Source organism: Vanessa cardui, chromosome 21, assembly GCF_905220365.1.
Source record: "Vanessa cardui chromosome 21, ilVanCard2.1, whole genome shotgun sequence".
NCBI classification, from domain to species: Eukaryota; Metazoa; Arthropoda; class Insecta; order Lepidoptera; family Nymphalidae; genus Vanessa; species Vanessa cardui.
In genome coordinates, this window is record NC_061143.1 from 5,313,506 (window position 1) to 5,335,527 (window position 22,022).

The window sequence follows — 22,022 nt, forward strand, 5'->3', positions numbered from 1 at the left end:
TATCAAATTATTTCATGCTCATGAATCAACAGTTGCACTTTCCAATGTAATTTCTAATGCATTGATTACAGTCGTGTTAGTACAACAATTCCCCAATAGATGGCGCTAAACGTAACTTTAACAAAAGCGAAAATTCAATTAATTGCGTGTACATTGATTGTTTCTTAACAAAAAAAATTCAAACAACTGATATGTAATAGGTAATGTATATAACACAAGAAGATTTCGTACATAACACATGGCTGCAATCGCTCTGGGCTTTCCAAGAAGGTTAATACACACACAGGCTTGAAATTGTACACAGATTAGTTATAGTACAGAGGCCACACATTTCAATTTAACAAAACACGTTTACTTTAGAAATGGTGAAATCACATAAGTCTATTGTTTGATACATTGTAATAAGTTTTTAGTCTTCAAGAATTGAATTATATAGCAACTAATACATAACTTTCCTCTCTTAAGTTAATTATTACAATGACTTAGGCAAACGTGTAAAATATATAATGAATTGATATAATTATGAGGCTGTTATAATGTCTAAGAACAGCTCTAGTCGCTTTATACTCTGTGTCTAACGCACACAAACAAACACAATGCATGCGCACGAGTTACTGCGTAGTCTCAACACTGCGATCGGAACAGTTTTGGTGTAATTTTGACGGCGTCCGTATTTACGGAGTGATTTTGTTATTCCTTAACATTATTCCTTGTTTCTTTGTGTATATTTGTGTATAAATCAAAGTAAATTGGTAAGTAGCATTAGACTATCTTCGAAGTCATTAACCTGCTCTTAATATACATCATAAAACGCGCTATACAAATGTATTACTTAATAATTATAATTGCTATTGCACTTTATATTGAAGAATGTAAAACTTGTGTAGAAACTAAACTAATGTTTTAAACATACATACATACATATGTACATAAAACTAAGCATTATATTCGATTTTTTCCTTAAAATTTTTATTTTCATAATGATAACAATACCTACCATATCGAGTATAAAGATTATTTCTAATTACATGTTTTATTATGTATGTAAATTAAAAATACTATTAAAATCTAAGTATTATCATAGTGTATCACAACTATAAATATTTACATCGTTACCTCAGCCAATACATTTATTTATTTGCTAATTATAATCTGTATCAAATACCAGATGCAACTTTGCAACAAAATCGTAAATTCAATTCCAGACAAGTTCAAACATGGCGATTTGACAGATAATACTAGAAAATAATAGCTTCGAGGTGTTACATGTTATTGCAATTAATTAATAACTAATTAACACTAGCTAGCTGACAAGAGTTAATTAATTGTTAATTAATTACTATTTTTAATATTACTTTTTAAATTCATTATTACGTCTAGATTTATAGAGTGCATTATGTACTTAAAGAAACAGCCTGTTATTAGCAAACAAGTGGGCATAGGCCTCCCCTCCTTTTTTGAGGAGAAACCTTGATATACTCCACCACGCTGGTCCAATTCGGGTTGGTTACAAGTGGTCGATTATTATACACCTCGTGCAGGTTTCCTCACGATGCTTTTCTTGACATTTCGTAACCAATGGGTCATTACGGGTCGTTTATTTTACACGTAAATAATTAATAAAAAATTAAGTAATCTTAAGTATATCTTGTAGTAAGCCGATATAATTATCTAATTATGATTACTGAATTATGAATGAATAGGCAATGAGGTACTTATTAACTTTGACATACTCTCCAGTACGTGTTCCAGTTTCAAGTGAGCCAGTGTAATGACAGACACAATTTACATAACCTCTTAGAACCCATGATCGATTGCGCGTGGTATTATAAACAATGATTGAAAGATTATTTCATATAGGGTCAGGTACCTAGCGGACATCTAGAAGACACTTCTTCCTTTTTATTTAAAAATTTATTTGAAAATTCGCATGTAATTAATATGTAAAGATGTCAAAACTTCTAATTGTGCGTCTTATTGTAATTAACAATTTATATTTTACCATAATCATCATTGCATGGTATAAAAAAGTCGCTTACCGCTGTGTCCCTATGTATGATTAGATCTTTAAAATTATGATGTGGTTTTTTTTAATAGATAGAGTGATTCGAGAGGAAGTATATTGCTTATAATAAATGGACAATATAATAAACACTGATAATTTTAGAAGTTTCTTATGTGTTATCGTAAATAAATAGGAAGTCGCGAGGAAATAAGAAAAGGGGGGGGGGAGGGTCGCTAGTTACATATAAAATGACTTAAACTGTGAGGATGTAAATACACTCACGATAGCGTAGCCTTCTAGTTTAAGTTATCAGCGTCATTGACATCATATAATCTAATTAGTATATTTTTTTTACTGTCTTTGAAGTCATCTTACACACACTAAGATACTTTATAAGCATATCACTAATACCAATGCACGTTGATAACTAAGTATGGAACGGCTCCGTGGATCGATCTATATATGATCTTCTGGTTAAGAAACAACGACATTATTAACAATAATATAATACTTTTTATTAATTTCAATACATATAATCTATTTATATAAAATTATATATGTTACCTATTGTACACTCCACATTTTTAGTTTCTTTCGTAAAACTCAACAAACAAACAATTTAAAAGCAACATAAAAATATTAAAGGCTCCCTCTGTAATTTGATGTTCAGTACGTAAATAAGATTTAGTAGCTGTCACAATTGATGAATTGACAAATTATAAAATTTTAACAAAAAGAAAAACCGACTTCAAACAAAACACTATTTTAAAACAAATGAATATGCACGAAAAAGTAATAAAAATAATTGCGTATTCAACATATTTTTTAGAGTCTTCCTAAGTTAAATGAAATGAAAAATATTAGACTACTTAAAAGTCGATTAACGATTATATCATGTAGTTATAGTTATTGGTATATTTGGAGCCGGTGTCAGCCACGGTGCCCTTGCCCCAACAATCAAAAGAAAGAAGTGATACGAGCCCCTTGATTGATCCAGTATATTATTGTGTAAAAGGTAATTTGTAAAAAACATATTTGTTAAAGTATTCTCGTATTGTTTTTTGATAGATATACTGTAGGGTTTTATTGGCTGACACCGACTCCAAATATAACAATAATTATAACTACATGATATAATCGTTAATCGACTTTTAAGTAGTCTAATATTTTTCATTTCATTTAACTTAGGAAGACTCTAAAAAATATGTTGAATACGCAATTATTTTTATTACTTTTTCGTGCATATTCATTTGTTTTAAAATAGTGTTTTGTTTGAAGTCGGTTTTTCTTTTTGTTAAAATTTTATTTATTTTTTGATTTTAAGTGAAGCTGATGTTGACTAACTAATTTTTTTTAATATGGATAGATTAAGCGTTCCGTTTATATGAGTCAGAAACTACTTCGAGGACAATTTCAAAGGAAACTTGCGAATAAAGCAAAAATAGACTTTCGAAAATGCGGATTTAATACGTCACGCGGCGTAAACTACAAGGATCCCTCGAAAGAGCTGTAATCGAAATCAGCAAAAAAATCTTTGAAAAAGACCAACTATATTTCGTACATCATATGACATCACATCACATACACAAAATTTGATTAAAGATAGTAAGAAATTCTGCCCCATATCGCACCCTAACTGCGAGCCGTATAGGAGTTCCATCACTACATAGTATAAAACAAAGTCGCTTTCTCTGTCCCTATATCTTTAAATCTACGCAACGGATTTTGATGCGGTTTTTTTTAAAAGATAGTGTGATTCAAGGGGAAGGTTTGTGTATATAATACATGAACAATATAGTAAAGAAACACTGATAATTTTAGAAGTTTGCGATGTGATGTCGTAAATAAACAAATTCTGTAGTATATTTAGTATCAGTATTGCACCCGTGCGAAACCGGGTGGGTAGCTACTTGATTATAATATTCGACTATGATAATTACATAAACATAACCACATTACGGAAGGTGACTCAAATATCCAAATAACCTATAAATAAAAGATTCGACCGAGTATCGTTAACGTGCTCCTCAGAATTGTTCCGTTCCCTTCCGTTCCGTTACTTTGTCATGGATCCTGTGCTCAGAACCTTACCAAACTTTCACCAAATTACCCTTGAAGTATATATTTTATAATAAAAAAAGAATTATCAAAATTGGTTAACGTGATTTTCAGTTATTCACCTATTTGTCGCGCATATACATAATGCAAATTTAAGACTTATGTCGTTTTCACATGGATACCATCATCGGAAAAAAAAATAAAAAAAATGGGACCCCACGGGAAGCACTACCTTTCAATCAAAAAAAAAATTATCAAAATCGGTCCACCCAGTAAAAAGTTATGAGGTAAAAAACATAAAAAAAAAAAAAAAAAAAAAAAAAAAAAAAAACAGACGAATTGATAACCTCCTCCTTTTGGAAGTCGGTTGAAAATAATTTGGCTAAATGGCACTTGATGTTCAATTTTACATCTATGTATAATATATAAAATAACAAGTCCTGACTCACTGATTCATCATAGCCGAGCGTAATATATTAGAGTTATGACCTTGAAATTTGGATCGTTTTATTTAGTCACCCTGTAAGGAATGCATTTTGGAAATTTGCCCCCTAAGGGAGTGAAATGACGGTTGAACGCTTGTAACATAAAACACGCCTTAGCGGGCTCACTCTTGTTTCAAAGAACGAGTCAGGAAATATGGTTCCTTGTGAGGATTCGTTGGTGAATCTTGTAGCGTCAATTTGTAATGGATTGGCGTAAACAAATTGCAAAGGATTCGTAAAATTTTTTTGCGCTTGGAAGCGCATATACAGTACTTAATGTCGGTGGCATTATGAATGTTATATAAGTGGTGACTAGCTAAAGTATTTTACGTCATTTTGTTCCTGTATTGAAATACAATAACAATGGAAGTGAAATTGCAAACCGTCGATTTGATTAACGCAACTTTGTTATTTTCCTATAATTTGTTGCCGATTTTATGGAGTACATTTTAATCCAAAGAGGATTTTGTTCTGGATGATTGATTTCATATTAATGTGCATTGTTATTGTAGGCGAAAACGATATGTAACTAGTTTTTTTTAAATATAATACTATATCTAACTTATTTGTCTTGTGCTGGATCACGAATATTGGATAGAAGACTTGCGTAGAAGAAAAGATTAGATCGTTTTTCGAGATCGAATTAGATATATATTTTTTTTTATTTAAAATACAACATCCACAGGCTCGCAGATGCCCGTGCCTTTTTTTACCTTTTATAATTACATTTTGGCGTTTTATATTTTATACTAAACATCAGCAGATCTTCGCTGGAAATCATTATCATCGTCATCTAGACGTGGCCCACACTGATTTTTTTTTTTTTAAATAATATATACGTAATCTATAATAAATAATATATAATAAAATAATAAATAAACTATAATAAATAATATATAAATAAAAATATACAGCAGTATATGTGTTCGAATTACTACAATCCAGCGGGTCCTGGTCCGCGTTTGATCAAGGAGAGCACGGCCTCGGCGATTCTGATGTCGCGTTTATGTATAGATGTCTTGAGGCTGTGCTCAAGGATGGTCCTTTCTGAAGCACCCGCCGCTCGGCCGATGAATCTGCCGATAGCGTCGTCACCATCTTCCGTGTAGTAGACACAGGTGTTAGTGTGTCTAGTAATTGCCACAACTGCGTGAGGAACACTTTCGTGAATACGGAGCCTCACATTTTTCGACTGGACTATGATAACGTCGCCGTAGAATTAGATATTAAGACAGTCTATACTCTTCAGCAATATATTTATTTATTCGGCTAATTTGTGTTTGTGTTTACAATTAATTCCAACTCGGCACTGTATAACCACGATAAAAATTATAAGCGTTTAATAAAATTCTACCACATATACATATATATTATGTAGTGATGCTAAAGTGCACAAGCGTTTATTAAAATAGATACATTCATATTAAGCAAACATATATTCATACTACAATACTCATATTTAGTTGGGACGACAATCCCACTCGAAGAATGGATACATTTCGATGCCGGATTGTAATCCCAAAACTAAACATGATACATTTATACCAGAAAGACATAAAATTTACGTGGCGGTAGGGCTTTGTGCAAGCCCGGCTGGGTACCAACTACTCATCAGTTATTCTGCCGCCAAATAACAGTACTCAGTATTGTTGTGTTCCGGTTTGAAGGGTGAGTGAGCCACTATCATTACAGGCACAAGGGACATGACATCTTAGTTCCCAAGGTTGGTGGCACATTGACGATGTAAGGAATAATTAATATTTCTTACAGCTTCTTACCATCGTCCGCAAACCTATACGAAAGAAAAAAAATGCTTCTATGCCTAAATAAAAAAGTATATTGAGGAACGCTTGCATGTGAAAAGGTTGGTTTATTTGGTTTATTAGGTAAATTAGTGAGTTAATTGATGGTAATGCATCCTAATAAAGGGAGTATCAAACATTCTCAATTAAATCGGCATAGTGTCTTACCGTGATTTGGTGACTCCAGTTTAATCGAACTCATAAGAATTTTTTTCTGCTGATAAGACATAGATAGAGTATATGTCATCTGTATTTCTGTTTTATTTATTTAACACTTTTTTGTATACCACAATTACAATCAGAAGCGATTACAGAATATACAAACTAATAAACTAATGGTGAAACAAAAGGCGGCCTTATGGCTTATTAGCCATTTCTTCCAGACTACCTGTAACTGTGTTAACACTAGTTATTGTGTTAACACAGATTTGTAAGTTGCAGAATTCATTATAAAAAAAAATGGGAATAAAACGATCGCCTCTTTGTTTGCTCTTTCTTATACTGAATATTTGTTAACAATCACAAACTGTCAAAAAAGAGAACTAGTTTTTAATTTGAAAATCAATAAGTTAATATAATGCTTATAAATATGAGAGTAATGATTTTAAATTATTAAACTGCAAATTTTATAATACATTAAAATATATAATCATTTACTGTTGAATTAATTTTCCTAACCGCGTATACTTCGGAACCGAGTTTACCTTCAAGGAAGAACAAATAAGAAGTCCTCTGGAACTGTGAATCTAAAGTAAATCCTAAAAATACATTTTAACATCCCACTGGGAGTCTCCGGTCTCAAAAGTACATATATATAGTTCGGACAGGTCTTTTTGTAGAACGAAAACTGTTTTAATCCTTGTAACGTTACCTCAAAGTTACCTTAGTATAATTAAGATATAATATGTTTAATTCATTAGATTGAACATAAAGAATAAATAAATTAATGCTTGTTAATATTAATTAAACAGCGACGTTTTAATTTTTCTGCATAATTATACCACAATGTTTAAAGGCATTAATAATGTAAATTTTATGTGGCATACATAAAATTTACATTATTCAATAAAACAAGATGATTATGAATATGTCGAATCAGTTGAGCTATTATGCAAGAACAACTTCAAAATTAACTGTATATTATGAAAAAAATCGATAGATACGATCCAAAAAAAAAAATCAAAATAATATATATACTTTGTTCAATTTGAGTCGAGGTGGCCCAGTGGTTAGAACGCGTGCATCTTAACCGATGATTGCGGGTTCAAACCCAGGCAAGCACCGCTGTTTCATGTGCTTAATTTGTCTTTATAATTCATCTCGTGCTCAGCGGTGAAGGAAAACATCGTAAGGAAACCTGCATGTGACAAATTTCATAGAAATTCTGCCACATGTGTATTCCACCAACCCGCATTGGAACAGCGTGGTGGAATATATTCCAAACCTTCTCCTCAAAGGGAGAGGAGGCCTTTAGCCCAGCAGTGGGAATTTACAGGCTGTTTTTGTTGTTTGTTGTTGTTGTTCAATTAGGTTTCTATAAGCACTTTTGAATTTTTTTTTAAACTTAAAAAACCGGGTCGTTTTCAGTACCCAACCTATACGAAATACCAATATTATAAATGTCAGTAGCTCTATTTCTTTATAATACGTATTATGAGGCAAGATGGGATAGCGGCATATGGGAGTGAGTAGTACCTCATTTCGCCCTTGAGTAGCGGTCCACCGAGCTATTAGTGAAGTTCACAACACTAGATGATCTTTTAATACGTTATATCAACGCGACAACGTCGCCTCTCGTATCCGTGCCCATGACGATCATCGCAATTGTAGCAATTGTGTAACTCGGTCTTTCCTCAGGGGCACAGATCACTTTCAGAAAGACTCCATTGTGTGAAAAATAAAAGGAAAAATATGTAAAGTATGTAAAAAAATATGTAATGTAATAATGTGACTTTATAATTTGTCTCGTGACCGGTGGTGAAGGAAACCCCGACGAAACCTGTAGGAGTCGATTTAAATTATATTTCATGTGTTTTTTGGTGGAATGTCTCACCTCTTCATTAAGAATCAGCCATGATTTTTTTTTTACATCGAGCATTAAATCTTCATATATGCCATGTCCATGCCTGTCTGTCATTTCTATGAAAATCTGTTTTGATATAGCTCGTCACTTTATTAATTGACCTAATTTAATTGATGTATTTTCAACGAATATGTCCTGAAATTTTGTAATTCAGTATACGTCAATACATTTACGTAGATAAATATATGTATGTCGGTATCTATTCTTTAAGAACAAACTAAAAATTCGACATAGAACTCGATTGTAAAATATGTATGTTTGTAAACAATACGCAGAATACATTAAAAAAAATACGATTGGGTTGACTGTCTTTGTTCCTTACGGAATATCATTGGAGGGCTAAGTAACTCCGTCATTTCTCGATAGCGAAGAAGACAATATTTTGTAAGAATTTCATTTTCGATTTATATAAAACCTTTTTTCGTAACAAAAATAGAGGAATGAGGTCAGTTCTCAAGGACGTTCTCGATAGATGAATTGTTTAGTTTCTCATTCATTGAATCCTAATTGATTGATGGCAACTTCAAAGAAAATTGTGATAGATTTATACCTACTTATGCTTGGAATAATTCTTAGCGTTAAGACGAAAATTTTAATTTCATAAGAATAAGTTTAATGCCTTACTAAAAAAAATTCCGATTGAGTTAGAACTGGGTGCCACAAAGCCCTACCACCAACCACACTTATTCTACTGCCAAATTAACAGTACTCAGTATTGCTGTGTTTCGGTTTGAAGGGTGAGTGAGCCGGTGTAACTACAGGGACAAAGGACATAATATCTTAGTTCGCAAGGTTGGTGGCACATTGACGATGTAAGGAATAGTTAATATTTCTTACATTGTCATTCATTGTCTATGGGTGATGGTGACCACTTACCATTAGGTGACCCATATGCTCTTCCGCCAACTTATACCATAAAAAAAAAACTATCCTTTCGAAAATCTGTATACCAATTCTAACACAATAGTGGCTCTTTTCAATCGTCATATTTACGTTCCCTTAAGACACCGTTGAAATAAGATTTTTTTATTAACTCAATCAAATCAAAATTCAGTTCTTCTTCTCCGAGCTTGTATAAAATAAATATTGCATGTATTTCCTGGAACTTCACAAGTCGTCACCACTTGGCCATCTCAGCAACTTTTTACACAGAATTTGTATTATAAATTCACATTTGAAATAAAAATGATATTTTGTTTCATTTTCTTGTCATAAAATAAACGAAAGTTTCTTCGACTAATTATTAAGTATAAGATGCGATGTTATAGATAATAACAACAACAACAACAGCCTGTAAATTCCCACTGGTGGGCTAAAGGCCTCCTCTCCCTTTAAGGAGAAGGTTTGGAACATATTCCACCACGCTGTTCTAATGCGGGTTGGTGGAATACACATGTGGCAGAATTTCTATGAAATTTGTCACATGCAGGTTTCCTCACGATGTTTTCCTTCACCGCCGAGCACGAGATGAAATATAAAGACAAATTAAGCACATGAATCAGCGGTGCTTGCCTGGGTTTGAACCCGCAATCAACGGTTAAGATGCACGCGTTCTAACCACTGGTCCATCTCTGCTCATATATAGATAATAATAAACCATGTATTCCAGATATATCAATCACAGTATAATTTTTTATCCACCACGTAAAGCCCTAAACAGTTTTATTTCAATGTATTAAGAAATACAGGGTTATTGACAATCCGACGTATATCCGTTAGGAGGTGATAGGGGTGACTATTTGCAATAAATTAACTATTAAATTTTAACCCCCATATGCATAATCCAAAAGTGGACGTCTTTAGTTTTTTTCAAAATTTGTCAAATATGCAAATACAATATCAATTAAAATCTCTTTTTTTCTTTTGTTTTACAAAAACGATTAAACACTGGATATTTGTCGATATTTCAACCATAATTATCGGTCAAAATTTAAAAAAATGTGAGACGGAAAACGAAGTTATTTCAATATTATTTTGATCAGAAAAAAAACAGCTTTACAGTCAGTGTTGTGTGAAGTACAGTTTGATTAAGATCCCGACTTAAATATGTCGAGAATACATGTTTATTTTTTTCAACAAAATGATAATTGAAATGAATAACTAATCACAAAAATATTTTCTTTTTAAATTTAAATTATTATTGAAATAGATGAAATAGTTTTCATGCTTTTAAGTTAATTTATAAAAAGAAAAATTTTAAAAAATAAAGAAATTATTTAGTCTTTCAAAGTTAACCTTTTTAATTTACAAATTTAATATCAATTAGAAGATTATTATGATTAATTTTAATTTTACTTATTTTGTCCACAGATAATGAAAATCTTGAAAAACGCATTTTGTAGCGGCGACAATCTTCGTGCTAAATGTTTCATAATTGGATACTTGAACCTCGTAAGTACAACTACAAGAATACCTACAACAAGAATGAATGAATATAAAGTTTAATCCTAACTTATATTATAACTGTGAAATTGAGTTTGTTTTTGTTACACTTTTAAGTCACTACTTCTCAAAGCAATCTGAAAATATACAGAAAAGAGGATATTGCATTTTTGTCATAAGGGTACTGAACCCCCATTTCTCGTCACTCGCTGGCAAACTAGTATTTGATACAAATATATTTATTTTTTTAATTAAGTTTTTAGTAATGTAAATTAGAATTAAACCTTTTATTTAAAAAAAATCTGTCACAATATTTCATTTTAAGATCATTCATTGGATCAAAATAGGAAACACAAAAGTATAAAAATATTTGGAACTAAATACACTTATTTTTGGTACTTTTAAATTTGTTATCTATATATTAAATCAAGGTAATAGGATCTATTGAGTATGAATCTCTAATAACAAATATGTGCTAAAACATACGTACGCCAAAGGATTAATCAAAAACCCGATTACTTTACACACATCTTGGAAATGAAACATCACCATCATGCAACTTAAATAAAAAGTGAGATGTCTGACGTCTTTTTTTTAACGCTGGAAAAACGCACTATGTGCTTCCCCCACGTGATGGAAAGTGAGGGGGGGGTGTGACTCCTCGGAGCCCTAAACGCCGAGTACGCCCTAGTATACCAGGTTTACCCACTAAAAAACCACCGGTACCCTCTACAACTTTCGGAGGACGCCACGGGATCGCTGTGATGTCTGACGTCTGAGTTATTAATTTCCGAATCGAAAATGGATTTTTGACAATCAATAAGCAAGTTTAACGCTTCTATGTAGAATATTCTAAATTTCGTACTGTGAAATTAGCTTTCGCCGGTCTCGAACCGAGAGACTTCTAGAAAAAAGGCAGCACATTTCATAATGACATTGTACCTGTAAGCCTTTCAGTGTTGCCCATGGGCGACACTGGCAGGCTCTTTCCAACGGTCACACCGTTGGAAAGAGCCTGCCATCGCTCTTTTGCCACACACGCCTGATAAAAGTAAACACATTGAAATTGCATCCATTCTCACGAATCGTTTTCCTACCTCATTTCTCATGCGGAATGTCCGACAACTGTGTTTCCTGAACAATCCGGATATCTTAATAAAGGCAAGTGTGAGTAAGGATCTTCTACTGAAGCGCGATACATCTAACACTGTTTCAGTACTGACTATCAGGAAATCTTGACCTTGTTGACAAAATGAAAGACTGACTACTTTTTGACTTTCAGGCAGGATATATTATATACATATATAATTGTATTTGACTACCATGACCTTGTAGATTTAAATGAGGAAAAGAAAAACTATTGATTTTCTTGCTGTTTATTTGTCGCTAGAATCTACATTCCTTTCTTAATATAATTTGTTAAATGGCGATTCGAAAGTGCTTATAAAAGCCTACTTGTATTTGAATCTATTTTGATTTGATTTACTTTAACGTGATTACCAGTAGACGTGAAACATCAAATTATTGAAAGATTTTGATTGAATTTTTAATTAAAAAAATAAGAACGGCACAATAACATAACGATTCGTTGCATCCTGAATAGCATACCTTCACCTGTATAAGCCCTTTATAAGGGATCTTGCGTCTAAGGCGCCCCATACACCTGCAATAATATTGCACAATATAGCTATATGCACAATATTATTGAACGTTTAAGGATAGTATTGAAACATTGCACAATGATTAAACAAAAGATTGAGCGAGTTTAATTTTTATTGTGCAATATTTTTTTCTTGCACTCTGTAGGCAAATTTTTCATTAGGTAGCGCATAAGAATAGTAAAAAATATATAAAATTCAAGTATGTTATCTGCACAGCATTCTTGAGTAAAAATAATTGTGAAACAGTCTTGTAGAAAGTTTTCCGAATTTTATTGGTATTAATGTAGTAACAAAAATTTTCAAAACGCTGACCATATATACGATAACACAGACGACGCGGGATCATTGTACTTCGCTCCCTGATAATTGGTTAGTAATTACAAATACCTAAGCCATTTGAGATGATTGTTTTGATGATTTGAACGCATTGTTGCGTGAAGGTTTTGGGTAATTTAGTCATTAATATATCGCCATAGAGCAATATATTTGGGGCTTGGGTAAGGCACAGATAACTTGTGCCAGTGTAGTAACAAACACAAGTAATTTGTCCAATATGGTATTAACACCGACATAAATACCGCAAGAAACTAATTCAGTTATCTATTGGAAGAAATTAGTTAATTACATGGATACATATATAATCTATATTTAATATTATAAATGTGAAGTAACTCTGTCTATCTGTTGCTCTTTCACGACCAAACCGTTGATACGAATTTGATGAAATTTGGTATGAAGCAAATTTGAACAAGCTGAGATGGCCCAGTGGTTAGAACGCGTGCATCTTAACCGATGATTGCGGGTTCAAACCCAGGCAAGCACCACTATACATATTATGTGCTTAATTGTGTTTATAATTCATCTCGTGCTCGGTGGTGAAGGAAAACACCGTGAGGAAACCTGCATGTGTCTAATTTCATCGAAATTCTGCCACATGTGCATTCCACCAACCCGCATTGGAACAGCGTGGTGGAATACGTTCCAAACCCTCTCCTTAATGGAAGAGGAGGCCTTATCTCAGCAGTGGGAAATTTACAGGCTGTTACTTTACTTTAATTTAAACTTGAACTCCAAGAAAGACATAGGCTTTTTTTGCCTGAACCGACAACCAAGACCTTATAACTATTAATATACCAACATATAAATGCGTTTGCTTTTTAAATATAGCTGTCATATCTAATTACGACCTAATGTAAGCGTCACGCTTGAAAGTGTCACGTGTCACTTACATTCATGTTCAATTTCAAGGTTACAATGTTTCAAGGTAATTCGTTATAAGCAAAGTATGACATATTTAACATAAATATTTTCATATAGCTATGGTACTGAATGATCTCGATATAGATTTATTTTATCGTTAAATACGTGCCGTAATAATGTGTGCTTTGATCTAGAATAGAATAAACGATCATGACATTAAACCTAAATATACTCACACATACACAATTACTCATACAGGTACGGAATAGTTACAAAACACATCATCATGGCTACCAATTTAATCATCATCATAACATAGTGTAAAACAAAGCTTACCTTCGCTTACCGCTGTCTGTCCCTATGTATGCTTAGATCTTTAAAATTACGCAACAGATTTAAATTGACGACCTCCGTGGTCGAGTTGTGTGTACACCGATTATCATGGGTACGCCAATCCGAGGTCCCGGGTTTGATTCCGAGTCAATGTAGTTTTCTATGTTGTCTTGGGTCTGGGTGTTTGCGGTACCGTCTTTGCTTCTGATTTTCCATAACACAAGTGCTCTAGCTACTTACATAGGGATCAGAGTAATGTATGTGATGTTGTCTCATATTTATTTATTTGTAGATTTTGATGCGGTATTTTTTAATAAATGGAATGATTCGAGACGAAGTTTTTTTGTATATAATACGTAGACAATCTTCAAATTAAGACATTCCCTACTTTACTTAGTATCAGCATTGCACTTGTGCAAAGCCGGGTTGGGTCACTAGTATGAAAAAACAAAAACAATTTTAAATTCTGAATGTACTCGTATAATACGATCAATAAAGATGGTATCGATCGCTTGGGCAGTTGCTATTCAGTTAGCATTACACGTATAGCCGTGTAAATGAAGATTTGCAACGTGTATTAATAAACTTCAACCTGGTATCTGCAAAAGACAATAATGAATTCATTATGAACCTTTTCTATATAGCCTATAAAACAGTTGCACTCTGTAAAAAAACGGTTATATCCAACATGTCCGTATGCCCATTTAATTTGTATCATTACATGGGGATTTATCGTTATATTAGTTTTCGTTGTTTCACTGGCCAATGATTGGAATCTGGACAAATGTTAGGAATCCTATTATTTTCAATTTTTACTCTTGCTTCACAACTTGTATGCTTTCTATCGATTGAATAGTCAATCTCAAACTCAGCTTCACATTTATTATATTAATGAGATTATTTGGTACGAACAGTTTATAATCTAGAGTGATGACCCAATGGTTAGAATACCCGTTTCTTATCTGAAGATTGAAGGGAAACATCGTGAAGAAACCTCACCCTTACAGTAGCGATCCGGAGTACTAGAAGCTATCAACATACACTTTTATAAAGAAAACGTTTAAAGTCGTTAACACTGCACCTGATCTTCGGTGGTGTCCGATTGCCGTCCCATCAGACCTAGACTATGAAAAAAATTGGTTCTTTATTTATTGAAGTATATATAATAATCAATATTAATCAATTTCCAATAATTTACCCACACCAAACAAACCTTAATGAGCTTACACAAACAATATTTTATCAACTTCATAGTCTAAACAACTCTCGGCATGAATTCGTGTTATTATGAATACAATAACAAAACGTCTACTTGTATGTGACGTCTATAATAAAGCGTGGAATATTAAAATGAAATATCTTTCATGTGTTAGAGTACAATGCTCGTGCAAATTGAAATATTACAAATAAATATTATAAAGAGCACAAGAAATAATAATTACTGAGTTTCTTCTTTTTGAATCTATACTCAAAATCGATAGATTTTTTTTTATGTAATAGTTTAACGGACACGAAAATGGACAACCTTGTCTATGACAAAGACGCTGTAAAAATATTACCCATTTCTTGGGAACCAACCAACCAACCTTGGGGACTAAGAATTTATGTCCCTTATGCCTGTAGTTACACTTGCTTACCTACTCCTTCAAAATAAAACACAACAATACTGGGTACTGCTTTTTAGTGGGATCTATTGAGTAGGTGGTACCTACCCAGACGGGCTTGCAAAAATCCTTACCACCAAGTAAGCGTTCAATGCCAGACCACAATAAAAAATATAGGGTCTTTCTGTCAAAAAAAATAGTAATAGCGAGTCATCTAGAAGTTGGATATATGAACACTCCAGTGCCTTAGAAAGCAGGTGAAATTGAAGGTTCTGTGCTTGATCTCTAACTGGTCGTGTTGGATTTGATATCGGATTATGATAAGGAAGGAATAAAGATTGCACCTGCGTTTGCACAGGCTTCACTCGCTTAAGATTGATCGCAGTGATTGAAACTTCTTGAGTCGATAAATATTATAATCGATATGTAAAAGGTCATATATGAACGCTGTTTGGGATTAAAAACATACTTTTTTTTCATTTACCAACTAGACAAGACTCTTATGGTATGAATACCTACGTTTTCAAAAACATTCGTAAGAGTAATTAAATAACGAGATCAATCACAGCGTGGGCGTTTAATTTGTGTTATCGTTGGTGAAAAATATTTGTACTGGCGATAATATTTGTTACGGTTTGATTATTTGTTATTGCGATTGCTCGAATTAAACTGTGACGGTTCTTATCAAGAATACTTGTCTCGTTGGCCTAGAACTTGAACATTTGTAGACTTTAATGTCATGGGTTTGAATCCTGGGCAGCTGGCAGTTGGCAGAAACTGGCCTGGGAAAATAACTTAACCGAGTCCTGCAGCCTGCATGTCTTTTTCTAATGAAGATCTCTTGCAGTTTGAGAGTGATCGAATAAACTCTTCTCCTATGTTTGTACAAACAAATTTCTGGAAAGTCTCTCTTTCTGGTAGGAAGGAATTTCATGAGCAGTGTCAAATCCAAAAGAACGTATGAGGTTGAAATAAGATCATTGTCAGTACAACACCTTTAAGGCGGGTACGCTCTCAGCATATACAAAATATATAAATAAATCTAATTCTGGTTACTCTAAAATATTTTTTAATGTGAATCAGTATAAGAGAGAGAAAAAAAGAAATATTAATATGCCATTTTATCGATCGAACGCTATTTATCAGTTTTAAACAATTTACCGTTGAATGTTCACCAGTAGGTCGCAAGCGAAACTTCCATTTTATTCAACAGATTTTAACAAATTTCGAAACTTATGACAGGTTTTGTTGTGTGCACGTTTTACATTAGTTTTTTTATACAGGCGCTTTCTATCCGGCCAGTAACGTTTTTTTCGCTGTCTGAAATTAATTCTTTGTTAGATCGTAACAATTTACTGAATTGCAATCAAGAATCATCTTCAATTTTTTGCACTTCTAAGGCTGGTGCTCTTCAAAATAAGACCATAACTGACCTTTTATATGCTACAAGCACTGGGACAAAAAATGTCTTATGCTATTAATATAGAAGATTAATATTTTTTATCGTACTTGATTAAAAAAATGTATTTTCTTTAAATATACTTTTTTTTAAATTTCTTCTTTGGAAATAGTTTTTTAAGTTGAAAATACACCACTGACCAATTGGACAACGGGGTATTGGACGTTTCCTATACAAGCAACCTCGACTAAATATCTTGTGAGATCCCAAATTTAAAATGAGTTGCGCCATAAAATAGAGTATTGGAATCTTATCTTAATGTTGTATTATACTCTTATAATTATTCTTGTTTTGGTATATATTACATGACATATCATGTAAGCCCGAGTTTTGGCACTGATCAATTCATATTGATTCAAAGTCACAGAATATTGTCATCTTATACAAGTGAAAACATAACAATAGCTTAACAGGAGGGCTGTAAATTGAATTGCGATTCAACAGCGAAATGTTGCGAGCATTCTTGCCACCATTCCACGCGGTCAAATTTGTATATTTTTTAAGTCTTCTTGGTATATCACTTTTTTTTAGAAAGTAAAATGACCATGTTTTTTCGACTACACGAAGAGGCATTAAGGATATATACAAACTTTACCTCAACATATTTGTACAATATTCAATGCACATAATATATATTCACACACATAGCAATACTCGATTAAAATATCTGGCCACTAAAATAATAACATAAAAAGTTCTGAACTAAAATAATAACATAATAACATAAAAAGTGAAAAAACAATATAGGAAAGCATGAAATTAATTTCCGCTTATTCTCAATAGAATCTACATTCCAAACCATGTGAGTTCATCGGAATATGACGATTACATAACTAATAAGAGTTTGAATTTATAACATTGATCTTGATCTTATTCATCAGCCGGTTGCACCTCGTCGGCGCAGTCGTAACTAGTTGGTAAATAATGTATTTTATTAATCCCAACCATCGTCCATTTATGACTTCATTTATCAATAGCTTTAAGCCAAGTTTAAGCGAGACGAGTCTGCATGAAATATTATAGTGTACATGTGCAAACGCAGTTGCAATCTTCCTTATCATAATCTGATATCAAATCCAACACGACCTTTAAGAGCTCAGTACAGGATTAACAGCTTCATGTGCTTTCGGAGGCACGGGAGTGTACTTACATCCTATTTCTAGACGCCTTTCTGTTACTGTTTGTTTTTTGATGGAAAGACCTAATATTTTTTTTCTTCCTGATCTGGGATTTGACACTTACTTGGTGGTAGGGATTTTTGGTCAGATATTCTACCGTCAAACAACAGTACTCAGTAATTATGTGTTCCTGTTTGAAGGGTGAGTGAGCTAGTAGGTTGGTGAAGCATTGGTAATGTAAATAATGGTTAATATTTCTTGCAGTACCATTGTTAATGGTACGGTATGGTATTATGGACGGTAGTGACCAGTTACAAGGTGGCTCATTTGCTCGTCCGCCTACTGATATTGTGGTCTTATATCAATACACTGGAATTATATAGATCGATGATAGATATGTGCGTTAATAATATATATACTGGAACAGGTAGAAGCGTTGCTCCTTATCGCTCAGTGGGTGTATGTTACAGCAATTACAACCAATCCATGGTTCACATTTCGTGTTATTGTTCACAGATCGCCAGTATCATTGACATCGGGTGTCATGTTCTCATCGTGGCTATTGTGTCCAACGGCTTTCAATGTGATGTTGACAGAGATATCGTAAGTTTCAATGCCTACTTAGTATTTTGCTGTGAACTAATTAAGATTTGATAAACACATGGTAGTGTGCTTGAAAATATAGATGAACATGGTAAATTTTAATTAACTGGCTACAGTAACAAATGAGTTTGGTTAATATTTAGTCTATTCCAACTTCAAAAGCAAGAGTTACAATTGACATCGAATTGAAGTAATGGCATTGGCCAAGAGCGTTTATAATCAATGATATTCATAATGGACTGTCAAAAAATGTCCTTTTTAACGTCGGCGAAGACATCATTGGAACTTTTTCGAAAAAACAAAATTAAAGTGCTGAATTAAAATATATATATACCAAAACACTTAGTAATGCGCAATTTAGGAAATCACATAGAATACGCAATTTGAACGTTTGTTTACCTTCATTACGTCTTCAATTTGAATAGACCATAACACCTTTTGTTTAATAAAGAAAAATCAAATTTAATTTAAAATTTCGATATTCGAAATTTTCTTACGTCGATTAGAATTAAAATAAAATTGTGGTGTCAAACCATTTTTTTAAATTCATGCACGCTTGGGCACAAAATATTCTGCCTGCTATATATCTATTCCAATATTATGTCATGATAGTTATAACAAAAGACAATAAGCATTGAGATACGATGATGTAATGATTAGTAAATATTTCAATAGAGCTACATGGACAATCAATCAATTAATTAGAGCATACTATTTGAGCAACTTTAACAAAATCTTGTACTTTATTTCAGCTGCGATCCATCGACTGGCCATGGTTGGAACCATTATTGCTGATCGTAAACATTGGTACTCATGGCTTTTATCCGTTCCCTCTCATCCTCCCATCCTATAACAACTTCCATGTTGATTATATGCCTATCCCGACACAACCGAAGTGCTATCCCGGGATGCTGCATCTCTACTTGATTGACATTCTCAACTGCTTAATCAATGTCATCTGGCTCCAATTCGTGGTTTCGTTCGTCTCCGCTGTTCATAAGGTAAATTATGTTAAATTACTATTCCATTTCAGATATTTCTATTCTATTTTAGTTCAGATCAAATTTTTATCTTTTTTTCAAACATCTCACGCCTTGTCCAATTTATTAGGAAGATAATTATTGAAGGAAACCTAAATTTTAAAATTTGGAAAATAATTCCTGTTTTCTTGAATACTCAGACATTATTAACGTATTCTTATTTTACATTTATAGAAAGATCCAGAACCAATGCGCATGTTCTTTGGGCTGTCTTTGGTGAAACTCGTGCTCCAGGCTATGTATTTCTTCGCCCGGCCTAACTTCTGCAGAGACTTATCCACAGAAGCCTATTATTTCATCAGTGCTTTGGACGCTTGTAAGTTTACATTCCGCTTTTATCTATATCAATGGCAAGATGTAACAAATGAGCTGGCTCATTGGTGGCAAGTGATGGATAGTATGAAAACCAAGATGTCATCTTTTTCATACCTATGTTGACGTCATCCCACCATACTTGAATATCATAATAATTATCTCAAAATTAATACAACTATTTGAGCAACAAATGGCCGATAATAACCGTACGTTTTGGAGTATCTAGCTTACTACAAATCTACGATTACCATCGTTAAAGATATTGGCGCTGCGAGGAAAACTAACTATTATTATACATTGGTTTTTAATGGCTGACTCTTGAGTTTGTTTGAAGCCTAACGACCAAAATTATAGATGCATTTCGATATAATTCATGAGTGGAATTACCTTCCTTACCTTGAAATGAAGCTCTTCAAATGAAACTATAATAATCAGCTCTTATTGATATTACAAAGGTTTTTTATGGGATTCAATATATATTTTAGGTGTCGCAATAATCTTCATGACGATCATAAACGCATACATCGTTCAGCTGCGTAATGAGAAATTACAAAAGAACGCCGACCAGCCGCCACCCTACATCGAATGTCTCATTAACGGACACCCAACTCGAGTCGACGAAAAAAGGGATGCAGTTCTAGTTATTGAAGATAAGAAACCCGAACTACCAATCGAAACAGAATCACAACAAAGGTGTTGATCTGATAGCTTTTAACATTTCATTGGTTGAATTACAAACAACGTATCTACAATTATTGAATTTGGAATTAAAACTCGTAACGGTTGCTTTATGATAAGATTAATATTGATGTCTCACTAATATTTTAAAAATCCGCTGAAACAGCTAAAGGTGATCCAGCGTTGTAGTCAGTTCTATCCTGTGATTGGGTACTTTTATTCTAATCTATACTACTATTATAAAGGCGAATGGAACTCTTATATGTCTCTCTCTCTCTTTTACGTCCAGACCACTGAACCGAATTTGATGAAATTTTGTATAAAGCAAGAAGCAAGAATGAAATCCGCAAGCGACAGCTGGTAATTCATAAATAACTAAAATTTAATTTACACCAATTGAAGATAAATCAAATCAAATCAAACCAAAATACTCTTTATTGTACACCAGTAAATAAATCACATATACACGGTTAGATGAAAGATGTACAAGAGGCGGCCTTATCGCTAACACAGCGATCTCTTCCAGGCAACCTTAAGGTAGAGGTGGAAAACAGATATAGAAAGAGCCTACCTCTTTCTATATCTGGTGTACAGAGCAGATATAAACTGGTTATAAAATAAATCCATTTATTATAAAACTACAAAAAAGTCCTGTAAACTTTTATCAGTAGTTACGACATTTTGTAATTTAACCATACAACATTATACTGTATAGCTATAACTTACATAAGGGTATAAACACCAAATCTTAATGCTTAATGCGATGTTTCCTATAATCAATGTGTTAATTATAATTTATCTGTTATTTATGTAAAATATTAAAGCCTCAACTTAGCTTTACACTTTCGTTAATGTGATTGTATGACTTCCTACGGTATTTAATTATAACGTTATTTGTAAGTTAATTTGACATATTTAAATAAATATAAGAATAAATAGTTTTTTTTTATTATTTTAGATTTTTTAATCTATATTAATATTATAAATTTGAAAGTAACTCTGTCTGTATGTTTGTCGCTCTTTCACGAACAAACTTTTTAAGAACATAGACTCCTTTTTTGCATAACACATACCCTACAACACAAGTGAAGCCGCGGGCGACTACTAGTAATTAAAAAAATTTCATTTAAAACACTAAAACTTTAGTAGTAGTAATGCAATGCGAGCTGAGATGGCCCTGTGGTTAGAACGCGTGC

The 22,022-nt window shown here is 33.0% G+C and overlaps 1 protein-coding gene across 1 annotated transcript; it reads left to right on the plus strand.

Moving 5' to 3' along the window:
* Nucleotides 1-598: 598 nt before the first annotated feature.
* Nucleotides 599-21,764, plus strand: LOC124538946. Its single transcript, XM_047116226.1, has 6 exons — nucleotides 599-752; nucleotides 10,744-10,824; nucleotides 18,707-18,793; nucleotides 19,546-19,794; nucleotides 20,008-20,149; nucleotides 20,634-21,764. Exons 2-6 carry the CDS (start codon nucleotides 10,747-10,749, stop codon nucleotides 20,846-20,848), a joined length of 771 nt encoding a protein of 256 aa, XP_046972182.1. The 5' UTR covers nucleotides 599-752; nucleotides 10,744-10,746; the 3' UTR covers nucleotides 20,849-21,764.
* Nucleotides 21,765-22,022: the final 258 nt, after the last annotated feature.